Genomic DNA, 15,411 nt, shown 5'->3' with positions numbered 1-15,411 from the left:
GTTACAATGCAGTTTAACCCAAAATTAAGCGCTTGTTTTGTTTTGATACATATTCGCAAACACCAGCGAGAACAACAGGAGAAAAAATCGCGCAAATAGTAGAACGTTATCTCCTGATACTGGTTGAATATGACTGTGGCTGCAGCAGACTCGCAGGCGGACTCTATTTGCGGGATGGACATAAGCCTACGCTCATTATTTTCAGCTTGTCAGAGACAAGGCTATGAAGAACATAATAGTTAGTGCACTTTGTGTGCGAAACCGAAAGATCTCTCAGCTCGCGAAATAGCACAAGTAAACATCTAAAGTAGTGCCACGCTAATCTTTTTGATTCTTGATAAAACACAAACTATGCTGTTGTGCATGTCAGCTTTGTGCTGTGAACTTAAATTGAAGAGAATAAAGGGATAGAAATGCAGAAAAAGATTGTGTAGACTGGCAGTGCCACCGCTCCCACCACGCGCATCACGCACTTTGCGTTGGGCACCAAAGGACAGAGGGGGCACCCAAATGTAACCAATGAATAGTAGCTTTACTGCAAACTGCGTTTCACTCTTCATCAATAACGTTTACAATGTGAAAATGCACTAACACGATGTTACATGCAAGTTTGATACCTTTTGGGTTCTCTCAATCACCACGTAGTACTAGAATTGGTGGGTCTTCAATCATTCGTTTTCCAAGCATTTAGGCTACATGAAGCACATGATATGCTGAGTCGACTGAAACGCATTCCATTCAGATAGCTAGGTGGATACCAGGCTCATAATTCACTTGTATTCGCAAAAGGAAATGTGAAGCAACATGTCATTGCATACTTCCATTTCCAAAGCAATGAAGGTTGCTTAAAACAACTTAACATTGTGCATATTATTGTTAATATTGTGCTATCAATGTAACTCAAACAAATAAGGCTTGTAAACAAGAGCTGGCAAAAGGGCATTATGACAACGTAAAGATCAATGCTCTTAAAGTGACAGTGCACCATTTATAAGTAAAACAGCATTTCTTCCGAAATTAATGTTTAAAATACACAGTAATGGTCTGTAAATAATAGGCCTTTTATTTTACTTTAGGTGTTTGAGTTATCATTTAAATGTCACTCACTCAAAGCCACTCACTTAGGGCACCGAAATGGCCAGCAGGCCACCATCTTGACATGTCTTTATTAAAGGAACCGTATGTAAAAATTGTATTTCAATTAATCATAAAATTGCCCTGATATGTCACTATAGACATTAAGAAATCATGTTCATTTCAAATACTTATATCACTGACAACAGTAGTCTGGCCAGGATATTGTCATTTAAAAAGTGAAGTTGCAGCCCTCAACTGATGTTGATGTTGTCATGTTGTGTTTTGGCCTAATGCGCCACCCTCCACCTATCTACTAATCACAAAGTCAGTAGTGTTTCGTCATCCGGTTGCCAACTCTGCCAGTCAGAGGGGAGGGGAAGGGGATACACCGCTCTACAGTAATTTGAAAGTGATTGTAGTACCCGTTTTGGCCACAATCTTACATACGGTTCCTTTAACCCTTAGAACCCTAAGCTGTTTTTAGGGCATTTTCACTACCTTTATTCATAAGGATTTATTCTGGTCATTGTAAGTGCCACACACATATATTATATATTGTTTTTTTCAGGAGAGTCTAGGCTATTCAGATCTGCCATCATTTCATGTATTAATACTAGCATTGATTTTATTTTATAAAAATTATTATATTTCGACATGTATCTCACCACAGCAAGCTCACAGCTCTACATGCATTTCATGTGTGTGTAGGGCAGACTGTCCTGAATCGGGCAATATAATTGCCATGTTGGAGGGATACTCTGGGGCTGAGCAATTTACAGAAATATTTGCTGTGTGATTTACAGAAATAAATGCCATTTTTTATTTAGTGATGAAAAATGACCTTTCTGCGCTCCATATCTGTGACACGAACTGATCTGACCTGACTTGACCTGAGGTTGCGTGTTAGCCTGCATGCCTGTGTGTATGCAGTCATAATAATTCTCAACTTTTTACTGCATTGCCATGAACAAAGTAAAGGCAAAAAGGTGTTTATTTGTTGAACAACTTGGGATGCAACGTGAGCCTTGAATTGGATGCCATGCAGGAATTTGCTAGGATCTCAAAACCGGAATATGAACATGCTTTGCCATAGAGAAACACATGATAGCATTGGATTATAAACATGCTTTGCCACAAAAACAGACAGAAACGTGGGGTAAGTCCAGCTATATGAAGTTATTATTTTGCTGTCACTTCGTCTGTTTTATAACCCAGATGCGATCACGGGTCCGCGAGTAATTCAAACGAGAGTAATGAGTGTGCAGGTTGGTTTGTGTACATGACGTTATTATTTTGCAGTCACTTCGTCTGGTTTTATAAGCCAGAAGGATTGATAAACATGGTACCAATGGATAGCCCTGTGCCCCCTCTTTCATCTGATATGCTTGCCATATCGATGCGATTACGGGTTCGCGAGTAATTCAAACTAGAGTAATGTGTGTGCAGGTGAACGCAGAGAAGTATAGACTGTAAATATGATGCAATTTGATTTAATTTCATGATTTTTTTTAATTTTCATACTTGATCGTACAGACAAGTGTGTAGTCTCGTTGGAAAGCCCCACTTCTGCTCTGTCGTGCAATAAAGGTTTCATCTCGCTGCGATGAACCGTTCCGGAGCAATGTAACAGAGAAGAAAGGGTGTGTTTTTTGACGCACTTTGCGTCAATCGGGTTCTAAGGGTTAAGCTTTGATTTACAATATAGTAGGCTCTCTATTGGTTTTATTGAGTAGGCCTAGGCCTTAAAGTTACAGTATTTCTATCACAATTTACCAGACTTTGACCTTTTGTCGGTTTTTAACATTCTGACTATGATTGTTCCTTGTATTGCATTATGAGCACTGCGCCTATTGCATTCTACTGTTGCCTTAAGCCTAGCTCAGTCATTATGCTATACCACATCTCCCTCCATTGGAAGAGCAAGCTGCATTGAGCGTAATAAACTGCATTTAGAATGGCAAATCCATATTTCTAGATATTTTGGTGAAAGTAACTTAAAAGTAATGCGATAGTAGTGTAATGCCTTACAATTCAGAGACAGTAATATTATAATGTAAGAAATTACTTTTAAATGACAGTAATAAGTAATGCATAGTACATTATGATTTTGAAGTAACTTGCCCAACACTGGTCATGAGTACTCTGTGTAGGCTCTGTGAATAACAAAATCACAGGCCTAATCAGATATAGCCAACTGTAGGATATATAGTGGAGCAATACATGTTTGTAACATGGTAAATGTAACTGTGTCCTAGCAACTTAACCATGGAGCCCATATCGTAAAAACGAGGTGTGTCCCGAGCATCATGAAACGATCTGTGATCTGTAGGTTGTACAAAAAGGCCACAAACAATGTCAAAACAGAGGTGAAAGATTTATTTTAAGGCCTGTGGTATTTTAAATACAAATCTCTTTAAGCGATCAATCAACCAATCAACAAACAAGACTTATATATATATATATATATATATATAACATATAAACCACACACAGATGTACCTTTAATGGAAAATATGCCACTGAAAGTGCACAATTTGATATGCACGTATAATATGCATTGTACAATGACATTGTACTTGAAAACAAAAGAATACAAGATTAAAAGGCCACAAGAGTAAATCAAGAAAAAAAGACAGAATATGATTTATATATGCCAAATGAAATAGGAAGTAAAAAGATGATCAATACGTTAATGGTTAGGTAAATCAGTAAAAGATATAAAACAATGTAAAAGATTACTGTATTGGCAGGTTGTTCCAAAGCACGATCTGTATACTAAGAAGAACACTTAAATGTTTCCATTTTAAGCAGATCTGTCCATGGATAACCAAAGATTTAATTTAGGTCTTAGATTCCACATACAGTAGCAATCTATTCAGAAGAAATACAGGAAGTTGTTCAGAAATGAACAACCTCTCACTAGAAATGAATGCATGTTTCAAACAACAAAACACTGAAAGCTCATTGAAAATGTGCAGAGCAGAGTATTCCAGCTATATTAATTTAAAAAAAAAATATATATAACATAAATATGTTTCTTTCAAAGTCTTAGAGAGACATGGTTGCACATCAGCAAGGTGCTTGGAATTGACATAAGGCTGTTCTGGTGTCATGCGTAGCCTACTGTTGGTCTGTGAATAGCTGGGGTGGATCAGCTCTGCAGAGGGCTAGTGGGCTAGGGGCTGGGACTCTGTCTACACCAATGACTAAAACAAATGGACAGCTTGCCCTCCAGTCACAAGTGAAGGCACCTTAAAGAACAATAGGAAAGTGTGTGTCTGGCTGGTACACATGCAAAAGCTCTTGCTGCACAGACTCCGGCTCAAATTTTGTCAATATGGCCGCCCAATTTTGGCTTTGTTTCTTTAGAACGTAAGTGCATGACACCACGCTATCCATTTTTGTTTTTGTTGTTGGTGTTGTTTTCACAGATGTTATCAAATCTCCCATACAGGGAGAGGAGGGGTAGGGGGTATCTTTTGGGGCATTTGGGATTGAGAAAGAAGGGTTAAGGGGAATCTATGAGGGCATTTGGGACTGATAGGATGTGTAGGGGGTATCTCATCTATCAGGGCATCTGGGATTGAGGGAGGAGGTTAGGTGGTATCTGGGCATCTAGGACTGAGGGAGCAAGTTAGAGGGTATCTATCAGGGCATCTAGGATAGAGGAAGCAGGTTAGAGAGTATCTATCAGGGCATCTAGGATAGAGGGAGCAAGTTAGAGGGTATCAGGGGCATCTGGGACTGAGGGAGGAGGTTAGGTGGTATATATCAGGGCATCTGGGTTTGAGGGAGCAGGTTAGAGGGTATCTACAAGGGCATCTAGGACTGAGGGAGCAGGTTAGGTGGTATCTATCAGGGCATCTGGGATTGAGGGAGCAGGTTAGAGGGTATCTACAGGGGCATCTGGGATTGAGGGAGCAGGTTAGAGGGTATCTACAGGGGCATGTGGGACTGAGAGGAAGTTAGGGGTATCTACAGGGGCATGTGGGACTGAGAGGAAGTTAGGGGTATCTACAGGGGCATCTGGGACTCTGCATACACGTCCACTCCAAGCTCCTCCTCCAGCACCACCTTGGCATCGTCTGCGTCCAGCTGCAAAGACAAGCACCACAAATTACAATTATAGACAAGGACCGACATTATAACTATTATAGACAAGGATCAACATTGCACATTACAACTATTATAGACATGGACCGACATTATAACTATTATAGACAAGGATTGACATCGCACATTACAACTAGTATAGACAAGGACCAACATCGCACATTACTAATATTGAGAATGAGGAGATACGTCGTGGTAGCTTGCTGTCATGTGACGATCTGGGAGGTTTCTGAGCATGTTTCTGAGCCCATCAGTCATGTTGGTATCCCACACTATCGGTTGCCATGGGCGACAGTGTCACAAAGACAGTGACACAGAGCAGAAAAGACGGCTTTAGAAGTTATCATGGCATTTAAACTGAGAAATTAAGAGGAAATTAAGAAGTTGACTTGACGACCCGGGGCGGGGCGATGTGACATCTCCTCATTCTCAATAGACAAGGACCAACTTAACACATTACAACTATTATAGACCAGGACCAACATCGCACATTACAACTATTATATAGACCAGGACCGACATAAGTATAAGTATATATACTCTTTTGATCCCGTGAGGGAAATTTGGTCTCTGCATTTATCCCAATCCGTGAATTAGTGAAACACACTCAGCACACAGTGAACACAGTGAGGTGAAGCACACGCTAATCCCGACGCAGTGAGCTACCTGCAACAACAGCGGCGCTCGGGGAGCAGTGAGGGGTTAGGTGCCTTGCTCAAGGGCACTTCAGCCGTGCCTACTGGTCGGGGTTCGAACCGGCAACCCTCCGGTTACAAGTCCAAAGCGCTAACCAGTAGGCCACGGCTGCCCCCTAAATTGCAAATTACAACTATTGGTTTACTACTGGTTGACACTTTACTTGACAGTAACGACATAAGAGTGACATGACACTGTCATGAACACATGACACTGTCATGACACATGAACTAACCCTCTAACCCTAACCCTAATCCTAACCCTAACCCTAATCGAAACCCTAACTTGTTATGACAAAAACCGAATGACACTTAATGGCAGAAGCGTTATGTCATAAACGTTTATGACTTGTTTATGACACGTTCATGACACTTTCATGACAGTGTCATGTCACTCATATGTCGATACCATCAAGCAAAGTGTAACCCAACTATTGTAGACAAGGACCAACATCACAAATTACAACCAGACAAGGACCAACATTGCACATTACTACTCTCGGGAGATGATTGAGAGTAAAAAATACAGACCAGATAATCAGTGAAAACTATTCAAGTCAATTCAGTTAAATTCAGTTTTATCTTTATAGCAGCGTACATCTCAGTACACTTCATTGAGCCCAGAAAAAAACAATATTAATTTGAATTACAGGCCAGTGGGTCGAGCTCTAATCAAGAATAACTGAATTATCTGTGACTTGAAACGGCATGCTGTGTTGCGAGGAGGATTTTTGCTTACTCTGTTAGCGCTAAAAGAGTCGACATGGGAATACATGGTGCCAATCATGTGTTGTGATCGTGGTGTCATGAAGTTCTGTGCATGCGCAGTTCTGCCCAAAATAGATGCCATAGGTATGGCCACCAAGTGGAGGGACTTGCCTAAAAGGACTTTGGTGTAAGCTCAAACCAAAGATCCTTGATTGCTTCAACCCTCTGCTTAAACCAGGGGTGTCAAACTCATATTAGGTAGTGGGCCAGATTTGTTGGAATGAGACCTTGTGAGGGCTGTCATTGTCATGGTCATTATCATTTAATTATAATTTTTTATTTATTTATATATAATATAATTTTATTATTTATTTATATATAATTTTAATTTTTTATAATTTTTCTGCATGGGTATGAGTGTTGTTTGATATACTCCTTTTCCATATCCACTTATAAGCAAACAAGTACAAATCATGTGCTACTAACGCTATTTCTCTCTTGAAATAACCTACTTCTGTCAGTTCTTTCAGCCTCTTCCTTCATGAGGATGGTTTGTAGAGCTAGGTTTAATCAAGGTATCATAGAGATATTGCTTATTACACATTGTAGAAGACTATCTTTTTTTTCAAATTTGCCCTTCCTACCGAGTATGAAAGCTGCTGGCGGGCCTGATCTGGCCCCGGCCTTATGTTTGACACCCCTAGTTTAAACTTTCTCTGCAGGATCGTGGTGACTTACACATTTCATCTCGAGCTCGGTGAAGAGTCTGCCGGTCATGAACATGCGCAGGGGAATGGTCATGATGAGGATAAAAGGTAGAGCCAACGAGACAGGACTGGACTTGATGATCCACAGAGCGGCCAGGCACACGAGCTGGATGATGGTGAACAGGTTCATTCTGTTCGTCTTCACCTGTGGGGAAAGGAGAGAGGAAAAGAAGAACGGTTGAGAGAGGAGATGAAGAGTCCTCATTGATCTTAACCTGCCGTGTGAAACGTCAGAAAGAAGCGACACGAGTCATGACCAGACACGTGAAACCTAAATAGGAAACAGGCGTTGGTGCGTTGGTGCGTTGGGGCGTCGGTGCGTTGGTGCGTTGGGGCGTTGGTGCGTCGGTGCGTTGGTGTTGTTACTGTACGCCAAGCACTTATTCCTGCTGGGGGGCCACTTACTCTGCATGACTTCCAAGAAAGTGAGAAACTTAAAGAGGAAACAGGATCTTCATCATCCGCCCTGAGCAGCCCTAATGCGTCACGTTCTGCGTCTGGCCTACCCCTGCTTTGCATACCTGACTGAACATCAGTGATACTCATGATTAACTGAACCTGAAGATCAGTCTTTCTAATAGTTCAATGAACATCACCCATACCAAACCCAACACCTGACTAACCTTAACCACAACCTGTAGTTAACAGAGGTCAACCAACAGTTTGTCTATAATCTGAATAGTCTACAGGGGGGTCTCCCATAAGTGTGCCCTTTTAATATCAGATGGACTTGGAGCTCAGATGCAGAGCAGACAAGCCCCAAACACAGGGATGAGCACCACTGTTTGGAATGCCTGCACTGCATATATAGTGCGTCATGTCAGTGCTAGGGTCCTAGGTAGGAACATATGCCAAAATGGACTCCGCCTTGGATTCCTGTCATTTAGAGTCAGGTGATTTTTCAGTGTGATTTTGCAGGAACAGGAAACAAACAACAAACAAACAAATGAGTATGCTCACCAAGGTGGCGTACGGCTCGTTGGGGTGGTATTTCTTGGGCACCAGCAGGAGCAGTATCCGATCCCAGAGCTGGATCCCGCTCAGCGAGGTGATGCCCATGTAGAGGAAGATTCCGAAGAGAGCGGTCATCGGGATGGTCTTCAGGATGGGCTCCATGAGGATGGACAGGCCTGAGTGGACGGAGAGGCGGGAGAGTAAGGAGGGAAATTTGGTCTCTGCATTTATCCCAATCTGTGAATTAGTGAAACACACTCAGCACACAGTGAACACACAGTGAGGTGAAGCACACACTAATCCCGGCGCAGTGAGCTGCCTGCATCAACAGCGGCGCTCGGGGAGCAGTGAGGGGTTAGGTGCCTTGCTCAAGGGCACTTCAGCCGTGCCTACTGGTCGGGGTTCGAACTGGCAACCCTCCGGTTACAAGTCCGATGCGCTAACCAGTTAGCCCTCGCGCACACCATGGTCAAAGGTCAACAATGCTGAACTTTGACTGCAGCGCGGTGGCAACTACTATTTTGCACTGAATACAGCGCATACCGCTTCCTATCTGAAAGCCCCTTTAGGGAGAATGTCAATGCCACTTGGTTCCATGCACATATCCTTAAGGGTGAATGTCAATGCCACTTGGTTTCATGCACACATCCTTAAGGGTGAATGTCAATGCCACTTGGTTTCATGCACACATCCTTAAGGGAGAATGTCAATGCCACTTGGTTTCATGCACACATCCTCACTGGAGTATGTATCCCTCTAGTGGACATGTTATGAATCAACTGACTCAACTGCACAATATGGGACAACTGAAGTGACCACATTTACACCTACAGTACCTAAGAATCATTCCATCTCTTTAACACACTCCCAGTGTTGGTGCTTAATTGTGGTGAAGTGTACCCTGGGAATTAAGAGTTCTCACGGAAGCATTTGCATAGCGAGAGACTCTGGCAACGAGTATTAAGTATACTTTTTTGATCCCGTGAGGGAAATTTGGTCTCTGCATTTAACCCAATCGGTGAATTAGTGAAACACAAACAGCACACAGTGAGGTGAAGCACACACTAATCCTGGCGCAGTGAGCTGCCTGCTTCAACGGCGGAGCTCGGGGAGCAGTGAGGGGTTAGGTGCCTTGCTCAAGGGCACTTCAGCCGCGGCCCACTGGTCGGGGCTCAAACCGGCAACCCTGCGGTTATAAGTCCAGAGTGCTAACCAGTGGGCCACGGCTGCCCTAATGTAATGATGCATGTAACTTTTCCCCCTTGCATCGTGGGGAACCAATGATATCTGTGTATCTGATATAGGCGGGCCAGAGGCGAGCTAAACAGATGACGGACGTAGTGTTATCCAACTGCGTCGAAGTGTGTAATCAGTCAGTTAACACTGATCATGTAGTGTTATCCAATTGCGTGCAGTGAGATTTTCAATTGCGTGCTTGGTGCCGCCCCTCGAGTTGGGCCATGACGTTATTCGTGGCCAGACCCTTAATCTTTCAGATTGAGTCTGGTCCTCCAGGCTAGGTGAAGTGTGCATCTACAGTAAAACTCACCAACCAGTAATGCCACCAACACTCCGCTTATCCTTTGTTCCAGAACCTTCTCTATGACAGGCTTGGGGCCCTTGCTGGTGACGGTGAGGGCGTTGGCATGGGTGACCGAGCGCACAGTGGCCGCACTCAGCCAGGGGACCCCGAAAATGGCACTGAGACCCCCCATACTGACCAGGAGCAGCAGGTCGAAGTGGAACCCTGAGCCCTTGACCATCTTCCTCTCTGGCTTGCTAATGATCAAACTGGACCGTCCAGGTGAAGAAAATGCAGAGGAAAAGAGAGAGGGACAAGAAGGATCATTTGTTTTGAGAATCACATACAGTATTTTAGCAGCAATTCTATGACAAATATTTCAAACTGATATTAATATGAGGTGACATGAGGTAAGTGAGCCTTGTGATGTTATGAGACAAGACAACAATCTCATAGGATTGCCCCATATCGCACCAGAGTGCATACTAAATACCAGCAGTATTTACATGGTTGGATTACCCCATATCGCACCAGAGTGCATACTAAAGACCAGCAGTATTTACACGGTTGGATTGCACCATATCGCACCAGAGTGCATACTAAAGACCAGTAGTATTTACATGGTTGGATTACCCCATATCGCACCAGAGTGCATACTAAAGACCAGTAGTATTTACACGGTTGGATTGCACCATATCGCACCACAGTGCATACTAAAGACCAGTAGTATTTACATGGTTGGATGGTGTAAAGTGGTGGTGCAAGCTAACATGGCTAGCATGTAGTAACGTTAGCCAGAAAAGTTGTGGGTTCGATTCCCGACTGCTACCACTGTGCACCTGAGCAAGGTACTTAACCCTGAGTTGCTAAGGGGAAACTAGCCCTTGTGATGATGTGTACCGGTAAGTCGCTTTGGCTAAAATGAAAAAAAGTTTAAAAAAAAGTAAATTAGGAGCACTTGGGTGGTTAGGTCAGACCAGTAGTGCCTACTGGTTAGCAGCCGTGGCCTACTGGTTAGCACTTCAGACCTGTAACCGGAGGGTTGCCGGTTCGAACCCCGACCAGCAGGCACGGCTGAAGTGCCCTTGAGCAAGGCACCTAACCCCTCACTGCTCCCCGAGCGCCGCTGATGATGCAGGCAGCATGTCACCTCATATTAATATTGTAATGCCGAAGAGTAGTTAGGAGACGGGGAGGCTGGGATATCGTTCCAAACTCCGGTAATTTATTTCTCCAAGGATGTACAGGCTAAGGTACGGGTAGCAGGAGGTGTCCACTAAAAAGCAACAAACCGAACCTGACAAATCACGTCTCAATCACTCGTCATTCACTCGCATCGACTAACAACACACCGCAACACAACCCACTCGCACTTAATTTACCTCTACTCTGACTAAACTTACTAGACGTCTTAGAACCCCCTATTCTATTCCCTCCCCTTATCAATCGCTAACCTATCCGAACCCCTAAATATTCCCTCCCGGACACCTCCCCCCAATCAAAACACATCAGAACTTATTGACACATTCTATGACACAGAAGGGAGAGGGAGACACAGACACTCTCGCGCGCACACACACACACACACACACACACACACACACACACACACACACGCGCGCGCACACGCCGGGAAAACAGAAGACACAGGGGAACACAGGGGAAAGTCCAACACGGCGCCGGGATTAGTGTGTGCTTCACCTCACTGTGTGTACACTGTGTGCTGTGTGTGTATCACTAATTCACGGATTGGGATAAATGCAGAGACCAAATTTCCCTCACGGGATCAAAAGAGTATATATACTTATACTCACGTAGTGATCTGGGACTCAAGGAAGATGAGGATGAAGACCAGGAGGGCGGGGACCACGCAGGCGAACATCATCCACACAGGGAAGGTCTTGTGCTCTCCGAAGGGGTTGATCAGCCAGCCCCTCATCTGCGGGTTGGACACCTGTAGGCCCTTGGGCACCACCAGTTTCTAGCCACCAGGAAAGACACAGTGGATCATCAGTAAAGTAAAGTAAAAAGTAAAGCATTCAGACATTTGCAACGAGTTTTGTACTAATTTGCACTCAACGAGTTTTGTACATTTCTGCACTCTCTAATTAATATGTTTTGGAAAACATACACTTGAAAAAAACATCACCTGAAACATACTGCAAGATTTTCAGTTTGAAATCAAACCTGGCTTGGCAATCTTGAAGATATATGTGCTAATGTAAATATCATAAACATCTGTATGTGTGATGATACGGAAAGCTATGGGATGTAAAGGGGTTTGGAATGAAATGGAGTAAAAGGACTGCACGAGCCGCTCACAGGTGTTCCGAGAGATCCCAGCGCTCACCTGAGTGTAGGTGTCCTCGATGTTGATGTCCACCATGATCATGAGGAAGATAGCAATGGGCACTCCGAAGTCTCCCATCAGACGACGCAGCTGAGCGGAGGAAGAGGAGGATGAGGAAGAAGAGAAGAGTGAAGTAAGTCATCAGGCTATCATCTTTGTATGTTGGTCTCTATCTCTGTAAGAATATCTTGTAGCAATCACTCTTATTACAGTCACACATTTTTTTGGTTTGAAACTGCAGTGGACTTTTAAAAGCCTTTGGTCAGACACCTAAACTCTGGGACACGTAAACACCTCAGACTTCAGCTTTCTCACATCTCAGATGAATAACCGAGGCCCTGGCATGGAGCGCTGATGCTGTATACCCTGCACTACGTCAGGCCCTGATATGTTCCAAGTCTGTTTCCTGGGACCGCCGCCATCACACTGACCTTTCCTGGAAGGAAGGTGCCGTTTTTGAAGATGCGCAGGTAGTAGGCGATGGAGAAACAGCCAAACATCAGACACATGGAGAGCAGGGCGGTGTTGGGGTACGCCCGCATCATGGTCTTGGTCACCATGGTGATGTTGCCCGTGGCGTTGTCACGGATTTGCTCGCGGACCACTGTCGGGTACCAAGGGTCCTCTATGGTGTCATTCAGGCGGTCGTAGTTCAGGATGAGAGGGTGGGCCTTGAAGATCTGTGGAGGGGAGGAGGCATACCCATGGATGAAATAAAGAGAAGCAGATCTGTGGAGGGGAGGAGGGGAGGAGGGGAGGAGGCATACCACTTACCCATGGAGGAAATAAAGAGAAGCAGTTGGCAGACTGAGAGAGGGGTAGATTTAAGCAATATGCCCCGAGAGGTCGGAGGTCACACTGATTTCACAACAGCTAAAGGGGCGTTTTTAGGCACGACGCGCTAGCTGTTCTAAGGTGTATGTTTCATAATGTTTGTGCTTGATTTTACAACGGCATCGAACGTGATTCAACCAATCATAATCAAGGACCGGAACTATCCATTTCAGAAGTATAGACACATAGAGTGATGGAGATAGAACGTGTGGATGAAGAGGAGCAGGTGGTGGAGTGGCAGAGGGGTAGATGAAGAAGCGAGAACGTGGTGAGAATGTGATGAGAGCGTGGTGAGGATGTGATGAGAACGTGATGAGGATGTGATGAGAACGTGGTGAGGATGTGATGGGAGCGTGGTGAGGATGTGATGGGAGCGTGGTGAGGATGTGATGGGAGCGTGGTGAGGATGTGATGGGAGCGTGGTGAGGATGTGATGAGAACGTGGTGAGGATGTGATGGGAGCGTGGTGAGGATGTGATGAGAACGTGGTGAGGATGTGATGGGAACGTGGTGAGGATGTGATGTGATGGGAGCGTGGTGAGGATGTGATGGGAACGTGGTGAGGATGTGATGAGAACGTGGTGAGGATGTGATGGGAGCGTGGTGAGGATGTGATGGGAGCGTGGTGAGGATGTGATGGGAACGTGGTGAGGATGTGATGTGATGGGAGCGTGGTGAGGATGTGATGGGAACGTGGTGAGGATGTGATGAGAACGTGGTGAGGATGTGATGGGAGCGTGGTGAGGATGTGATGGGAGCGTGGTGAGGATGTGATGAGAACGTGGTGAGGATGTGATGGGAGCGTGGTGAGGATGTGATGGGAGCGTGGTGAGGATGTGATGAGAACGTGGTGAGGATGTGATGAGAACGTGGTGAGGATGTGATGGGAGCGTGGTGAGGATGTGATGAGAACGTGGTGAGGATGTGATGGGAGCGTGGTGAGGATGTGATGAGAACGTGGTGAGGATGTGATGGGAGCGTGGTGAGGATGTGATGGGAGCGTGGTGAGGATGTGATGGGAGCGTGGTGAGGATGTGATGGGAGCGTGGTGAGGATGTGATGAGAACGTGGTGAGGATGTGATGGGAGCGTGGTGAGGATGTGATGGGAGCGTGGTGAGGATGTGATGAGAACGTGGTGAGGATGTGATGGGAGCGTGGTGAGGATGTGATGGGAGCGTGGTGAGGATGTGATGAGAACGTGGTGAGGATGTGATGGGAGCGTGGTGAGGACGGAGTGTGACGTTACCCGGCCCAGCTTGGCGAAGGTCTCGTAGATGAAGATGAGGGAGATGAGGATGGAGAAGATCTCCTGAGTGAAGCGGGAGATGAACCTGACCAGGAAACTGCCCTCCGCGGCAACTATCACCACGACGATGACCACCAACCAGACGCCAACCCACACCCGGCCCACGATGTACTCAATTTCTTGGGACTTGCAAAACTGAGGAAGAAATCAGGGAGGAGAGATAGTGACTATGGTGATGGTGATGATGGTGATGATGATGATGGTGGTGGTGGTGGTGAGAGAAGTGTGTAAAGCTCAAAGCATAGAACGCCTCCTCAAACTGGAGCAGTGGGACAGAGAGTGTAAGAGAGTTTAGTGTGTGTGAGAGTGTATGTGTGAGGGAGAGATGTTAATGTGTGTGAGAAGGAGAGTTTAGTGTGTGTGAGAGTGTGTGTGTGAGGGAGAGATGTTAGTGTGTGTGGGTGAGAGAGGCTAGTGTGTGTGAGAGTGTGTTAGAGAGAGATGTTAATATGTGTAAGAGAGTGTGTGTGTGAGAGAGAGAGGTGTCGGAGAGTGTGAGAGAGTGTGTGTGTGAGAGAGGGAGACAGGTTAGTGTATGTGAAAGAGAGGTCAGTGTGTGTGAGAGAGAGGTCACTGTGTGTGTGTGTGTGTGTGTGACAGTGTGAGAGAGAGTGTGTAAATCTCACAGTGAAGAAGGCCTCCTCGAACACGAGCAGCGGTCCAGAGAAGCCGATGACGAGGACGGGCTGTGCGGCCACCAGGCAGAAGATGATGCCCTGCACCGAGGTGGAGATCAGCAGCTCCGGCACGCCCATCATGTTCTCCACCTTATCAGCTGCAAGCAGAGGAGGGGCCACACGGGACAGTCGCAACACCATTGGAGCAATTAGGCATCAGTCACTAAGTCATCTACCAATCAACAACGGACATTTACATTATTACATTCTAGGGAGACAAGCTATCTCCTCTACATCATTTGATACAGGCCTTCCTGGACAGGGGGAGCCTGAACCTGTATAGGTCACAATGAGACAAAGCAAAAAATACCTCTCGTAGTTCTCATTATAAAGAATACCTCTCATAGTTCTCATATAAAAAATACCTCTCCTAGTTCTCATTATAAAAAAATATCTCTCATAGTTCT

At 45.1% G+C, this 15,411-nt stretch overlaps 1 protein-coding gene across 3 annotated transcripts in view; it reads right to left on the bottom strand.

Moving 5' to 3' along the window:
- Positions 1-3,430: 3,430 nt before the first annotated feature.
- Positions 3,431-15,411, bottom strand: part of slc4a1b (solute carrier family 4 member 1b (Diego blood group)) — a 56,564-nt gene continuing 44,583 nt past the window's right edge. For all 3 annotated transcript variants that reach the window (XM_076267046.1, XM_076267048.1, XM_076267047.1), the window contains 9 exons: positions 14,954-15,102; positions 14,268-14,462; positions 12,618-12,866; positions 12,187-12,276; positions 11,651-11,817; positions 9,864-10,105; positions 8,321-8,490; positions 7,332-7,505; positions 3,431-5,172 (listed from right to left, as the gene is read on the bottom strand). In XM_076267046.1, coding sequence (XP_076123161.1) covers positions 5,092-5,172; positions 7,332-7,505; positions 8,321-8,490; positions 9,864-10,105; positions 11,651-11,817; positions 12,187-12,276; positions 12,618-12,866; positions 14,268-14,462; positions 14,954-15,102 — 1,517 coding nt within the window. In that variant the 3' untranslated portion in view covers positions 3,431-5,091. The remainder of the gene's footprint in view (positions 5,173-7,331; positions 7,506-8,320; positions 8,491-9,863; positions 10,106-11,650; positions 11,818-12,186; positions 12,277-12,617; positions 12,867-14,267; positions 14,463-14,953; positions 15,103-15,411) is intronic.

The sequence above is a fragment of the Alosa pseudoharengus genome, unplaced genomic scaffold, assembly GCF_046254945.1.
Source record: "Alosa pseudoharengus isolate Yale_2024_CS ecotype anadromous, Long Island Sound unplaced genomic scaffold, YU_APseudo_1.1 YU_APseudo_1.1_scf_4, whole genome shotgun sequence".
NCBI lineage: Eukaryota > Metazoa > Chordata > Actinopteri > Clupeiformes > Clupeidae > Alosa > Alosa pseudoharengus.
The sequence above is the reverse complement of the archived record's forward strand: the minus strand, read 5'-3'. Positions and strand labels throughout refer to the sequence as shown.